This window comes from Macaca fascicularis, chromosome 1 (genome assembly GCF_037993035.2).
Source record: "Macaca fascicularis isolate 582-1 chromosome 1, T2T-MFA8v1.1".
Taxonomy (NCBI): Eukaryota; Metazoa; Chordata; class Mammalia; order Primates; family Cercopithecidae; genus Macaca; species Macaca fascicularis.
In genome coordinates this window covers 30,133,555-30,149,806 of record NC_088375.1, presented here as the reverse complement: position 1 = coordinate 30,149,806, position 16,252 = coordinate 30,133,555, and the positions used below count along the sequence as shown (strand labels likewise).

At 38.4% G+C, this 16,252-nt stretch overlaps 1 protein-coding gene across 6 annotated transcripts in view; it reads right to left on the bottom strand.

Moving 5' to 3' along the window:
- Positions 1 to 11,583, bottom strand: part of SUCO (SUN domain containing ossification factor) — an 81,877-nt gene extending 70,294 nt beyond the window's left edge. For 3 of the 6 annotated variants that reach the window (XR_006698295.3, XM_045392837.2, XM_045392840.2), the window contains exon 1: positions 11,018 to 11,583. Coding sequence is in view for 4 of the 6 variants with exons in the window: in XM_045392837.2 (XP_045248772.1) it covers positions 11,018 to 11,394 (377 nt within the window). In the remaining 2 variants the exon portion in view is untranslated. Of the gene's footprint in view, positions 1 to 10,595 lie in introns of all 6 variants that reach the window. The other 3 variants (XM_005540009.5, XM_065526182.2, XM_015445497.4) reach the window with 1 other exon arrangement.
- Between the last annotated feature and the right edge of the window lie 4,669 nt (positions 11,584 to 16,252).

The following is a 16,252-nucleotide window of genomic DNA, read 5'->3' as shown; positions in this document are numbered from 1 at the left end:
TTCTCTCCACATGCTATTTAAAAATCTCTAACAATTCTACTAACGTCTTCAGCTTCATACTTCCTGCCACTCTCCCTGCCTTTCACTTTATGCTTCAGTGATACAGAGCTACCTGTAATAGTTCCTTGAACACAGACTGTGCTGTCTCATGTCTCTGGCTCATGCTGTTTCCTCTTTCAAGAATGTTCTGTACTTACTCCCACTCCCACTATCTAAAACCTAACAAAATACCTATAATTCTCTCTTGGGGCAAGAAACTAGTAAGAAACTAAAACATTTTCCTGATTTCCACAATCTGGGGTTAGTGGGCGGCCCCTCTCTAAATTCTCACAGCCTGTTGGCTATCTCTACCTGAGCACATACACACTGAAATGAAATTAACTGTTTATTTTTGTTTCTCACATAAGACTAAGCAACTCCAAGGCAGAGAATACACTGCCCTCTTGCCAGCATGATGATCTGCTGAGCTCCTACTTTGACTATGAATTGGAAAAGCTTTTTCAGAGCTTTAAAAAGAATGAGAAAAGACTTTGTGGTAAAAGAAATAACTAAACTAGGCAATAAAGAATTGCTTCTTAAACATAAATTCAAAACTAATCCCTTGTACAGAAATATAGTGCCAGCCACTCAATTAGGGCAGTATGGTTAAAATTAACAGTGAACATTGTAGTTTTTGAGTATTACTTCCTGGATATCTGAAAAAAATTACAAAAATCCTTAAGTATTGAGAAACTTGTGGGAAATGGGTGAATAATACAGAAGCCACTTTGGTCAAACACTGGTAATAAAACAAGACCAAAAGATCACCAGGCCTCTAGTGCCTTTGCTTAAGCAACCTAGTTTCTCTCCATCACAATGTTTTATTAAAAGACAGATATTCTTCTAAACCATATTATCAGTCTGGAGTTCTTTTAAGGTTGCTTGTCTTCTGCTTGGTCTATCTGCTAACAGGTAAGAGCACACTGGACCTCTTTCTCCTTGCAGTTTTTATTCTATTTGGCTACTTCAACAGTCTTTAGTCAAACCACATGCAACTGTACAGCTTAGCTGAAGAAAGTTCTATCTTCTAGTGCCTGTTTCTAATTAAACCTTTGCATTTCAGTAGTTCTGACTTTTAATCTTCACTCTGATGTAGGATTGGGTCTTAAATTCTCTTAGCTTAATATTCCACATATCAAATTCTATTAGAAACTTGTTTCACTAAATTGGCCTATAATTTCATTGATCCAACATAGAGAAGCACTTAGTAAACAACGTGATATGTTCTGTTTTTATATCTTAACCTACCATTAGAAATTCAGTCAATACAATTTGTCCTCTAAGATGCTGGAAATAATCATACCCTATACTTGATAATAATATATTTTCAGAAATTGGGTACGGTGTATTTAGCCTCTAAAACACAAGTGACAGTACTTTTGTTACCTTAATTTTCAATTAGAAACTACAGAGTCCTCAAATCAATTACTACCAGGCCAACAGATCAGCCATGCTAAAACAAAGTCCCTATTAGGAAAAGTAGAAAATAAAGCTACAACAGTTGGTGTGGGTCAGACTGCAGGCATTTAAAAATTATCAAGGTTTAAAGTTTTATCCTTCAAGGAGCCTTTGAAAGATATTTCATTAGAGGACTGACATAATCAAAGTTGCATGTAAGATAAATCCAGCAGCACTGTGTAAAATAGGTTGTAGCAAACAAGTACGAAGCTACTCTACATGTTAACTTTTTTTTTTTTAAGTACTCTTCTACCTCCCCTCGCTGCCAAACAAATGTGTGGAATTCATGCCTATGAGCTCTCCAAGCATCTACTAATCTCCACTCCCAAAAGCTATCAATCACTTCCCTCTTTTGAAAACAAGGCCCGTTTCTCAGTTTTCAAGCTCTTCAACCTTATCTAAGACATTTTACATTGTTGACCACTCAAATGACTTACTTAAATCTTTCTCCATCTCTCTTTCCAGTTTCCTCCTTCCTTTCAGAGCTTTACTATGCTTGGCACCTTTCTTTATTCTGTTTCAAAAGTCCAATGATCTCTTTCAAAAATGATTCCCTCTATGACAGCGGTCACCAACCTTTTGGCACCAGAGACCAGTTTCATGGAAGACAACTTTGCCATGAATGGTGTTGGGGGGGTGCGCATTACATTCTCATAAGGAGCACAGAACCTAGCATGTGCGGTTCATGGTAGGGTTCGTGCTCCTATGAGAATCTAGTTCTGCTGCTAATCTGACAGGAGGTGGAGCTCAGGCAGTAATGCTCACTCACCTGCTGTTCACCTCCTGTCGTGCGGTCAGGGTCCTAACAGACTACGGACTAGCAACGGTCCCCAGCCCAGGGGTTGGGGACCTCTGCTTTATGAGGACAACGCCAAGCCAAATTTTCTTTCTTTTTTTTTTTTTCTTGAGATGGAGTTTTGCTCTTGTTGACCAGGCTGGAGTGCAATGGCACAATCCTGACTCACCAAAACCTCCGCCTCCCAGGTTCAAGTGATTCTCCTGCCAGCTTGCCAACCTTTCACAAAACCAAATCAGTTACGTCCTCAGAAATCTCTATTTATTGTACCCTCTTCTTTGTTTCTACTGCCAAGATTAAGTTGTTCTTATGACAAGCCTCAATTACTCCAAAGGCTTTTTAGGATCCGGGATTTGAAGATATTATTATCTGAGAATGCTCAAGTCTCTTATATAAAATGGCATTTGCATATCACCTATGTATATCCTCCCATATAAATATCTAGAGGTGATTTAAAATATCTAGAGGTGATTTAAAACATCTATGCATATCCTCCCATATAAATATCTAGAGGTGATTTAAAACCTAATGCTATGTAAATGCTATGTAAATAGCTGTTATACAACATTGTTTTTATTTGTATTTTTATTGTTGTATTGTTATTTTTTATTTTTTAAAATATATTTTCAACCTGAGGTTGGTTGCATCTGTGGATGTGGAAAGTCAGTTGTATTCATCCCTCTAAGTCTCTTTCCTCTAAAAAAAAATCTAGCACAATTATGTCAAAATAATGTTCTCACAACACCACTTTTCTTGCTGAATCTTTATTATCTAATTCTTTGGACTGGCTTGCAAAATCTACCAAAACCTCTGAAATCTATCTCTTTCTCCTCAAGCTTGTCTGTTTACTACCACTCCTACCCAAATCAACTAGATTATCTCTTTTATTCATAATTCTCTCTCTCCTTGACAATTAAGTGCCATCTACCCACTGCAAGCAGGCATACAGACATACACATGCACACATAAAGAAATAGCCATTTATTCATATTATCAACACCAGTATATCTTGTTTCAGCTCATGAAGCTCCTGTTTGCATAGAAGCAGAGTTTATAAACCACATATTTCCCTTGAACCCAAGTCAAGCCTTCCTTGAGAACTCTAGCCCTCATTTTCTCCTAAGCATTTACTATGCAATTCAGTTTTCTGTGTTGTTTACTAACATTCAAACCAGGTATCTTAGAATGTTAGATATACAAAAAATAAACTGAGTTAATCTAATACAGTAATACAGACTTGAATGCATAAGAGTATCCCAAACTTACTAACAAAATCTACAAGGTAAGAATCCTATGTATGTGTATTTCTTTTAAAAGTTTCATGAACAATTCCAATGCCCACTCCTTCCTAGGCCAATCCAGGCACCCACATTTCAGATGAAAAAAGTTGACACTTTGCCAGATAAAATTATTAACTAGAAAAAGTGAAGAAACTTGCCCGAGACCATCTACCAGCCAACTGGCAGCACAGCATACTGGTTAAGAGAACACAGGCTTAGAACCTGGCCTTCTTAGGTTCTGGCTCTGTTGCTTCCCGGCTGTGAGAACTTGGGCAAGCTGGTTAACTTCTCTGTGCCCACCTTTCTTCATCTTTAAAATGGAGTGTCTGCCTTAAAACATTGATACAGAGAATAAAATAATTTAATGTATATTACCTTGAATAGTATTTAGTACTTAGAAGAGAAATAATCACTCAATAAATGTTCATATTAATAATGCAAAGGAAGGACTACAACCAAGCTCTGATGTAGTTTTACGTCTTAAGCACTACACCACTATCTGTATTGTAACACACAGCTTTAATACAGAGCTCAAGTCTCACAATTCTTCTGTATCCTTCACCACACCAAATACACTGTGGATAATCAAATAATATTTTAAGTGGATTTATAAATTCCCATTTTTAACTCTGAAACCTGGGCCATCTTATTTCTACTCAACAAATTACCAAAGTATCTAGAGTCAATGAATAACTTATATAGTAGTGCTTACTATATGTGAGGCATTATTCTTAGCCTTTACATGTTTTTTCCCCAGTAGATTACAAACGCTACATAATACAAAATTAGCTTAGTACCTACAAACCGTATTAATGTTACAGAATACTTTCTAATAAAGCTAGGTGTCGCTTTCATGTAAAATATAAAATAATTTTAACTAGCAATTATAAAGTCCTAAATAAAACCAAATCTTCTTTCAAAAAAAACTTGCATTAAACAAATTTATCCCAAAGGATTAACACTCTTATACTGCAAATATTCAAAGCAATTTCCTATTCCCTTGTGACATGTACAATTTGACTTGTGAAATTAGTCTAAAATATGGCCTTGAAAAACAAAGACAGGTAACATAAAACTGGTGCTAAAGTATAACCCAAAACACGTAGATAAGTTTCAAGTAAAGAGATTTTGTCTCTTTCCAGTTATGCATAAACTACTAAACAAAAGCATCACGTGTTTCTATTTGAAGATGACTTGAGAATAATAAAGCACTTAAATTTTTATGTTTCCCTTTCGTTATAAGCATAACAGTATTAATTATACATATTGATTCATTTGTCCATTCAGACTGTTGAGAAAAGTGCAACAATAATGTACAAGTTCATGAACAAATGAAAAATGAAATAACCGATGCTCAAAAGAGCTGATACCTTTTATTTTTTCCATTGCCTGTCAACCCTACTACCTGCTTCCACTCCAGTATATCCTCAAATGTTTAATAACATAAAGGACCACCATGAAACATGTTATTTGCCATCTTTTACTGGACACAGTGTTCAGGTGTTATGCAAAGATGTCACACACCTTCTTTCACAGACCTTTTCCTATTAAGGCAAGCTGGCTTCATCTAACTTGTCTGAAGGGAATCTGACACTGTATGACCCGACACCTCTTATAAATATAAATACCAGGTGCTTTCTTTGGAATATATATCCCAGAGCAAAGATAAACTTTTTTTCCTCAGTCTTTCACATTAAGTTCCATTAAAAAAATCATTTTTGTAAAGGTCATCTTTCATTGGTTTATTCAAGGAAAGAAAAAAAAAGGGCATCGAATGATTTGGAGAAGTGGGACTATGTTATTATTTTACTTATTTCAAATATTATTCAGAGAAGAAATAGATTCAGAACCTTTAAAGTTAAGAGACAGAAGCAGAAACAAGCAAAAAATTCCTCCAGATTTTCTGGGGAATTTTCAATATGTTTTATCTATATATTTCCAATATGCTCTATTCATCACCTCAAAAAAGAAAAAAACAGCTTATATATTGTTCTAGTTTTTAAATTTTTTTCTGCTCACTTATGCATATTAATAGACCAGCAATTATGAGAGAAAAAGCAAAAGGGTACAGAAATATAATCACAAACCAGGAAATAAACCTCTTAAATTGATAAAAACTGGTCTGACATACTCAGAAAAATTACTACTAAGGTCAAAAATGCCAACATCTTGATTTAGATATCAACTCTCTTCTAGTGGGACCACGACTTAGGACCTCCTGCCTCCAAAGTATGTCCCCTACATTCCACTTTATCCTCCACATCGATCTAATTAAAAGATCCACGTGACCTCATGCTCCTGTTCTCCAGTTTAAATGACTTCACTTGCTCAGCCTCTGTCAGGTGGTTAGAATCAGAATTCATCTGCATGATAATCAAATCCCTTCAAAACCCAGCTCTAGCTTCTCTTCCCATCCCTGCTCACATACACTCACGCTCTAGATAACTGGGTAAGAGTGTTCTCTCTGCCTACAACAAAATTCTCTCATCGTGAACTATCCATCCTGCAGACCATTTTATGGATGAGAGTTGAGGTTCACAGAAGTAACTTGTCCAAAGACATACAGTTAGTGACAGAACCATAAGTAAGATATGAATTCTTCCTTTGCTATTCCTAAAGACCTTTGTAAGTACCTGCTACATTTGTCAAATGTATAAGACTTGTTTAAATGTCAAGCTCTTCCCGAAAGTCTAATATAAGCTTCTCCAAGATGATCCTTTGGGGTGAAGGAAGAACAGATTTGTTTAGTTTAAAAAAAATAAGTTTTACTAAGATTAATGTAAGGATTCATACTTGGTCTGAAGGGTCAGATGGTCACACATCAAGAACAGCAAGGACTATTGGCAGAAACCCAGGGAAAGAGTGGAAGTCTCACAAACAATAGGTTTTACTTACAGCACACCATGATTCACTGTGGTTTATGTTTGCCCAGTTAGGTAGACTTAGGAATTATTCAGTTTTAACTGAACTGACCCTCACAACATCGGGAAGCAGCTTTTTTAAAAAGTCCTGCAAAGAATTTAATAATGCAAGCACAGCCAACAAGAAAATGACAAGGCTGGCTCCTAAGTAGTTGAAGCTATTCCTCTTCTATACTACAATGTCATATAATCTAGTAGGTCAATCACGTAGCTCTTATTAAAAATTATTATTTTAATGAGAACAAAAGGCACCGTTAACGGAAATTATTTTTTTTTCTAATTTTCCTTAAATATCTAACTTGTATTATTATTACATACACTAATACACTATTATTATATTGGCACATGTATATAACGTGTGAACAATTAAGGGGCATGCACAGGTTTTACTAATTAGGGGATACACTCAGAATATCCACTAATTGTGTTTTTTTTTTCCTCTTGAAGGTAATGCAGCTTTCCCAGTTTGCCCATGACTGAGGAAGTATGGTATAGGGTATAGGCTGAATAATGCGCCCCCCTCAAAGATGTCTGCATCCTAATCCCTAAATACGTTACCTTACATAGTAAAAGAGACTTCGCAGATGTGATTAAATTAAGGATTATGAGATAGGGAGATTATCCTGGAATGTCTGGGTGGACCCAATGTAATCACAATAGTCCTTATAAGAGGGAGAGGCAGGAGGACCAGTCATAAGTAGACATAAGGAATGAAAAAAAAGGTTGGAGTGCTGATGTGAGGAAGGGGCCACAGAATACAGGCGGCCTCTATAGAAATATTCTCCCCTCAGAGCTTCCCAAATGAACCAGCCCAGTTGACATCTTAATTTTATTTAGCCCTGTGAGACATATCTTGGACTTCTCACCCACAGAATTGTAAGGTAATAAATGTTAGTTGTTTTAAGCCACTAAATTTGTGTCAATTTGTTACAGCAGGCATAGGAAACTAATGCAGGGAATTCCTAGGTTATGCGACTTCCAGTGTTAAAACCAAGACAAGCTGGTGACCCTCTATCTTAGATTTTCGGTGCTCATAAAAACATCTGGCACAGTAAGTATGAGAAAAAAAATGTGGTTGAATAATGTTATGATGAAATATTTACATAATACGCTGTTACTGTTACAAAGATCTCTCATTTGTATTATTTCATCGTCCTAACAACCCTGTGAAGTATGAGTGGATCAATTTCCCCATTCTGAGGATATAACAACTAAGGTTCAAAGAAGTTACATAACATGTCAAAGAACAGACATCTAGTAAATGATGGAGCCACATATATAAAATACAGGCCTTCTGACCTACAAAGGACTATGGTACTCAGGAGCCTGTGCTGCCTAAGTTCAAATTTAAGCTCCAAAGCTTAACAGCTGCTTAACCTTAGCCAAGTTACTTAACCTCCATACTTCCTCACATGTAAAATGCAAAAGGAAGTTATTAATAATACCTATCTTACAGGGCTCTTATAAAGATTAAAGGTGCTATTGTCAAGTAAACATCATGTGCCTGACACATAGACAGGTGTCAGTAAATATTAGCTATCATTGCTCTGTGCTGCAGCTATAGCGCATTTATGCCTAGAATACTCTATTCTACTTGATCAAAAATCATAAAGTATGCAACAGGAAAAAACAGCAAAAAAAAAAATGAGTAATGACATAGAATAGATGAAATAGTTTTTCTGTGAACATAATCTAAGGTTAGTACTCTAGGCTGGAAGATAAAAGCAGAGGGGAGACATAATCAAGATCTATGAAATTATGATAGTAAACTTACCAGCAATATTGGTAGCATGAGAGGGGAAACCTTAGAAACTAGAATACTGTAGAATAGACATACAGCACTCAAAATCTTCAAAACAAATGGATCACAAAATTTTGAGACAATTTGTGAATAACAAAAGAGTCAAAAGTGGCTACTAAAAGACACTCATCAACTCTTGCAAACGTTTTATCTAACCCTAGGACTTGCTGGTAGCCCTTTCTGTTAAAGGGAATGGGGTTGTTGGGAAAAGACATACCACACCAGATTGCAGCAAAAGTTAGAAATCCATTAAGTGCCATTAAATTCAACTTGGCAAGAAAGCAGAGTCTTCAAAGAAAAAACGCACCCTTTGCCAATCATCACCACGTACCACTCCTCTTCCCCAATTTCATTCATCATCACCCTTCAAAAAAAAAACCTTTAAGCCTTAATGTCCTATTTTAGTGCCTTTTAATCGTTTTGCTAAAGAATAATTAAAATGTCTCTAAATTTGGTGGTCTAAACAAATCTCAAAATAAACTAACCCAATAGTTTCCTAAGCTAAAGTTTCTTAAAATATTCACACTCTTTTCTTAAACTCTCCACATCCATTTTCCTCACTAGGAGTTAAAAAACTTTACAGAAGTTTATTACTACTTTCAATACCGGGCCAACCTATTTTTTCCCTAACAGGGAAATTCATTAGCTCTTCACTAGAGCTAATGATTGAAGATGAGAAAACATATTGAGGGTTAGCTTAATCAAAAGAGCCAGAAATTCCCAAAAGAAATAGAAGCAGAGTTAACTTAAATTTACAAATGATTGTAAGAATCACATTCTATTGCTTGATTTCATTTACACCATCTAACTTAAAAAAAAAAAAAAAAAAAAGCCAGAGATACTGGTGTTAGTTTTTAAACTTAAATGAAAGTGTTAACCTTTTCCTTATTCGCCATTTCAGAAAGTTTTGATGAATAAAAACATGGTTTAAAGATGGGCAAGACCAAGAAAAAAGAGGAAAGAAAATACAGTCTACGAGTATAACTAGGCAGCCCCAGAAAGAGATGAAAATGAATACAAGCTTCAGTATCTACAAATTTAAATTTAAAATGAGGTAAGTGGATTTATCTCTTACAGGCACTTCTCCGTACCCAACACAGTAAGTAGAAAGGGGAGGATTTTACTAAAAACGGGAGGTGGGTATTAAAAGGATTCAGAATGAAAGGTAAGAAGTCAAGTTTTTTTGTTCTCAAAAACTTCTACCATCCTTCCAATCAAAATCCCTCAGCCAGGCGAGACTTTTCTCTTCCCCTTGTTTATGTATTATTTTATGTGAGCAACAACTCTACAATTTCAGTGCCTCTGGAATCCATTAGGCATCCATAAGAATGAAAATAGTGTTGGTGCTCTGCAGAAATAAGCAAAACAGGAAACTTAATTTCTATTTTAATATAACAAACAGCAAATAGCCTTGACTAAAGAAAGATGTTTTCAGTCAATTGTCACATATCTTTGAAGAAATTCCCTGGGAGGAAAGAATGGCTTTTCCAAGTACGGTGAGAGCAGTCCTTCGACTTACAAGCTTTCTCTGCTCCTCAAAAAACTCCAGAAGTGCCTGCGATTAAACGGAAACTCCGTAAAACTTGGGGGGTGCTTTAGGGACAAAGCATTCTTCCCGCCTTCAAAATACAGTATTTACCTTCCCACTACTAAGGGACATTACCAAAAACTACTACACACACTACATCTAAGACACCCTCTCCACCAAACCAACTGAAAAAGTGCTTCATAACACACACACACACACACACACACACGCTCCCCCAAGTTTCCAAAAACAGTGGCCCAAGTGTACTTGGGATCAAACACTGTGCGAGAATTGTCCAGGAGAACTACTGCTTATACATTACTCTTACCTTCATGACCACTCAGTTTTAAAATCGCACGCCCGGAACGTATCACATCCGAAGTGCTTTATCCCCTTACCACACTAAGAACGCAAAGACTGGCGGCAAATCGGAGCAACTTACTTACCATCGATCTGAATACCCAACCCCAAACCCTGCACCGTCTCCAAGGGGTAGAAGAACTGAGTACAAAGGCACTTGGTGGTTCCTTCTACCTCGGCACCTCTCTCTCTCTCCCACTGAGTCTCTGTAAATTCCAAAATACACCACGGAAATCTCCGCACAGAGCACTACCAGACCAGTCAGATGGAGAGTCCAGAAGTAATCGGTTTGTCCCTTCCAAGGGGGCCTTGGAAACCCGGACCCTAAAAGCCAAGATGACTTGGGGGTGTGACCTGGGCTGCTCCCTCCCCTATACTCCCTTCACGGGACTCCCTTGTCGCGGCTACTCACCAGACCAGAGAGCACAGAAAGAGGCAGGAGACCAGGGCCAAGGCCCGCCGGTGCTTCTTCATCTTCTCCTCCTTCTTCCCCCTGTCAGAAGGCGGCACATCCTCCCGGCAGCCGCCACTGCCGAAGCCAAGATGGAGGAGCCGGAGCAGGAGCGCGAGGATGGGACCGATAATCCTAAAGGCTGTGGCGCTGGCTGAGCGGCTCCTCAGTGGCTCGCGTCCTGGCAGCCCTCTCCGAGGGCCCCACAGCCGCGCGGACAGGGGCGCTTCACAGGACTCCGGGGACCGCCGCTGCTGCGGCCGCCGGCTCGTCCACGCCCGCCTCCAGAAGCCGCCGCCGCCGCCACTGCCACCCCGTATCCTCCCCGCCCGCCCGGGGCCTTGCTCCGTGAGACCAGCGACCAACGGCCGCCGCGTACTCGCCTCTCAACAGCCAATCGCCGGCGGGGCCGCGACACCTCACACACCGCTGAGCTGGAAAGCGACGCGTCACCCACGTCCCGCGGCGCCCACACCCCCACCAGCCTCTGCGTAGGCCACGCCCCCTCCGACGCCGCAGGCGGAGAAGCCGGAGGCAGGAGACCACAAAACGCAGGAGCAGACGCTGTCGCTGCTCCGCCGCCCCAGGTCCCGCCCCCTTGCGGGCTAGCGTTCAAAAGAGCCCCGTGATCGTTCGCATTCCCCCTTACAGTGGTCCGCCCCTCGTCCCGTGCGCGCTGAGTCCGCGCAAGCGCCCTTGGGAGTTGTAGTTTGCCTTCCAGAACCCGTTTTCTTCTTTCCCTGTCCCTCCTAGAATCCATGGTTTTGTTGCGGAAGTCTGTAGTTTCGCTGCTCACCACGAGACTGATCAGCTTTGGAAGTGTTGCACTCTTTTCCTCTTTTGAGCACAGTTCGTGGGATGGCCTAGAATGACGTGGTTGAGGGTTGCGAGGGAAGCTGTACTAATAAAATTTAAAGACCCTTTCCCTGTATCAATGGACTGCCCCATCGAGCTAGATGTTGATTGGTAGATAGAAAGGGGCGAGCCAAGAATCTCTCATCTGATTGGTTGTAGCGGAAAACCTTTCGCTTTTTCTTTCCTTCAGCAAGAATTTCGCCGCTGGCCGGGTTCCTCACTTGAAGAGTGTTTCGTTGGTTTTCGTTCTGTTGCTTTCGAACTTTGGGTTCTCTGCGATGGAGTCGGAAGGGAGGAGTTGTCTCCGTTAGAGGAGCACCCACAGACGCTCCAAGTCCTGAGGTTCACCGAAAGTGGGGAAGGCAGTCGCTTACACTCACCTAAGAGCAAGAAGTGACCACTTCTCAATACTAAGTAACGGGCAGCATGCCCATTCCAAGTCTTTACGCCGCTGAGGGGACGGAGGCTGCAATGGTCTGTGCCTTGGAACATGGCATAATGTTTAGTGTGAAAAATGTTTAAAGGTGGTGTTACTTATTGTTCATGTGGCCGTAGGGAAAAAACCCTCAGTAAAATGCCTACCTAACGCCTAATTTTGAGCCGCGGAATTTCCTTATGAACCTTCTAAGTTGAATTGTATGTTAATTGTAGTCCCAAAGAACTGAATGATTTCACCCACTCTGTAATTCTTGGATATAAGTCAATTTGATGTTAGAGAAATTATACAAAGGGTGATAATTTTGGTTTTAAAGGTGTTCACCCTGAACTGCCTTTTCTGGCAGTAATTAGGTAACAGTTCCACTTATCTGCTGATGCTACTCTTAATATATGACAATAAAATCCTTTCATCTCTCACCTATTGCGGGAAGCAAATATTTATCTCACCCAAAAACAGTATCAAATGATTAATATGCAAGTTTAAAAGAAAGTAGGGGCAATGGAAGGGTAGGGATAAATTGACATTCTTTACCATGTTGGACACCCTTTTCCTCTTATTCCAGGAACTTTTATTCAGGATAGGAAACAGCTGAGGTATCCCTCAGCTGATCCTCAGTACATCACAGCCAAAGAAGTTATATTAGAATACATGCTTGTCTCAAATCTAGGAAGTTATCAAGCTACGTCTATCCCTCTCATCCCAAACTCACAGACCCATCCACTTATTTTCCACCAAGTCCCTGCAATGATTTTTTGGAATATGCAAGTACAAAGAATTTTACTTTTTTCTTTCTCTTTCTTTCCTTCCTTGACTGACTGCCTGCCTTCCTGCCTGCCTTTTTCTCTGGCAGTTGGAGCTTTATTAATACCCCCGTGGTAGGCTTCCCATTCACCTAATTATCATCCAATTATTAGCTTTTACTATTTCACTCTATAAATGTTCTTTTGTCTTTTTGAATTTCATTTCCATGGTTTCATGTTAAGGTTTAATCCTTCAGTACTCTGAGCTTTTTCCATTTTTCTCTTGGGCAAGTTTAATTTTCAACTATACTGTTGACTCCCAAACCTATTTCCCAACCTCTTCTCAAGTAGTTGCTGGACATATTAGTTAGATATTCTATCACTTCCAATTTTACCTGCACAAAATAGAACTCACTTTTCCCATAAATTAGCTTCTTTGCCTGACTTTCTATATTTATGTTGATTCTTTCCTATTCTAAGACTCCAGATGAAATAAATAGAAATTCCATAGAGCTGACCTTTAAAGAACTGGTAGACATTTTTCCACCTATCTGTTAAATATAATGAGAAAAAGAGGAGAGAAAATTTTCTTATAACTCAATAGACAAGTATAAGAAAGTAATAATTTATAAAATAAAACTAGTATAGATAAATGTCACCATACTTAAAAAGTATAACATATGCCAAAAATGGCAAGAAAGAATATAGGAAAAGTCAAAGCATGTATAATATATAATCTTTAATATATAATATTTAATTATATAATATATATAATCTTTTAAGGCTTAGGCTAATTAACCACCATCAACTACCCATTAACTATAATACAGTAATTCTCAACCTGGGGTAGACTTCCCCCCAGGGTGAAATTGGCATTGTGTGAACACACTTTTTGCTTGTCACATTGGAGAAGTACTACTGGCACCTAATGAGTGGAGGCCAGGGATGCTCTTTCACATCCTACAGTGCACAAGAAAGCCCTCCACAACAAAAATTATTTGGCCTAAAAGGTCAAAAGTGCCAAGGTTGAGAAACCCTGCTATAACCGAATCTCCCAATTCAATAAAATCTATAAAGCACTGACCACACACAGGATAACTTGTTTGCCTTGCAGATCCTTGGATTATTCAGCAAGTCACTAGGGCCTAAACTGCACAATTAACATGAGTTCTCCCATTCCTAAAAAGTTGACTAAACCAGAAACTCTAGGCAGCTCAAGTCCCTGCCTTGATAAAGATCTGATACTCTGTTTGCTTATGGTGAAAGAGAACAAGCAGACCTTAAAAAAGGAACCAACCCCTTCTGGCTATCTCGTTTGTTCTTTATCTCATATACAAATCATATTTAAGATACCCAAGAGAACTGTTTGTCTAAGTTGGTGGTATTTCATGAGCAAGCTTTTACGTATTTTGATTTAGTTGAAAAATTACCTGCTCCTTTCAATATTATAAAATGCTGAGATCCTATATGTCTCAGAAGGATCTTAGAGACCAATGACATTTAGATGCTTCCAGAGTAAAAGTCAGTTAAAACAGATGTTTCGTGGAAATCAGTCAAAGAAAGGTTGGGAGATTGAGAACACACAAATAGACAATAAAAGAGACTAAGATGGAAAATGGAAAAATGGTGAATGTAGCAATCAGCACTTAACAATTCAACCACATAAAAAGTATAAACAAAACTTTTAAAACTGTTTGTTCCCCCAATCATCTTCTTTATGTACATAAATATGTGTGTAGAATAGCATATACTTTCTTTATTTAGTTACTCCCTACCTAAAAAGAGCCTTAACTACTTAGCCAAATCTACCTTAACAGAGCACTGATAATTTGGCCACTTCAGGAGTTAAGGGTAGAAATCAGAAGGAGATAAGACATAGATTACTTCATTAGTACAGCCTGAGAACTCAGTCTCTTGAGGGCTGGAAGATCACAGAGTGCAAGGTTGGCATGCACGGTTCTGTTTTTACTGCAGATAACAAAAGGTAAGATTTCCCTTTTTAAAAATTCTACTTTGTGATCCCAAATTCAGTCTTCTATCACTGGGTTAACATATGTGTATTTTGAAGATACATGAATTGTAAATAGGCTCATAATGGAATCAACTAGAAGAAGGGAATGATTTACATGTGGGTGACAGAGAAGGAGACATCAAAGATGGTCCAATTTCTAAGAACATATGTGCCATTACATGAGTAGGAAAGTCAGGAGTTGCAGATTTACAAGTTAAGAAGACTAGTATGGTTTTGGAAGCACAGTATTGAGGTTCTGGTGGAAGTATCTAGCAAGAATTTACAAGTACAAGATTCAAAATATGGAGAGAAAGTAACAACTGAAGCAGCATGTTGGGTATTGTAACTGATGTGTCCTTTAGCACCTCCTGTATAACGCTCTCAGAAGAAGCTTCCTAAAACATTATCTTCATCATGTCCGTTCTTTGATGCAAAAATATCCCATAGGTCTGACATATTCGTCAAATAAAGTCCTGCCTCCTTGGCCTGGCATTCAAAACTTTCCATAATCAAACCCAGTTGATGTAGTTCAAGCTTTATTTCCCACTATTTTCTTTCATAACTCAACCTTCTGACCAGACTACACTGTTTGTTATGACCTGAAACACTGGTGCCTGCCCTTATTACACTGTTTTTATTTAATATTCATTTGTCTCCCCAAGCAGTGAATAAATTCCTTACTGCAAAGAGGTCATGTGTTTTATTGATATATATCACACAGTGACGTTTTTTATTACAGAGGCCCAAGAAATAATTTTTTACTTTTCACTTAACTATTTATTTGTCTAATCACCTTGAATTATAATTTGCCCTATAATTTAAACTCCTAGGAGTAGCAAGCCCTTAGGATGAGAACGTTTTATGCAATTGACTAGTCTAGAGCACCTAGTCAACTACTTCTTTCTCGATAAATTATCAAATTAGCTTTTCAGCATAACATTATTTGACTTATGTCTGACTAGATTTTCCTAGGTTCTAGTTACCCTAAGTAACCTGGAGAAATAAAGTGTTCAATAAATATTTATTGAGCCTTTTTTGTATTAAAGATGCTGAGGCAGATATTTGCTCCAGGAAAGCTTTAGTGTTCTAGCAGGGAGTCTTGATCTTCTGAACAGCACTCTTTTGGTAGTCTGGTGAAGCCCTTGAAACCCTTCTCAGAATGTTTATAAAGGTATAAAATAAAACACATAGATTACAAAGGAAACCAACTGTAGGGAAATACAGTTATTAAAATATTGCAAAGCAAATTTGTGATCTAATAAGGTGGGCTTTTTCATTAATGCATAAATAACAAGGTCTAACAGCAGGTCTCCTAATGTCAATAATTCCAAAATGGTGATGAGTATAAGAGATATTCCAAGATACCTACAATATGCATAATGTGATATGAAAATATCTGTGATTAATGTTGGTGACAAAGTTGTAGATAGAGCCAGTACTACCACAGTTTGTTACCTACATTCACAATAAAATCAAATTCTAAATTTCAGTAGAGGTTAGGAGAATAGAGATATAATTATTATTCCATCCATGGACCTGTGAATTATATACATGGATCGCAACTAAGAAGTCC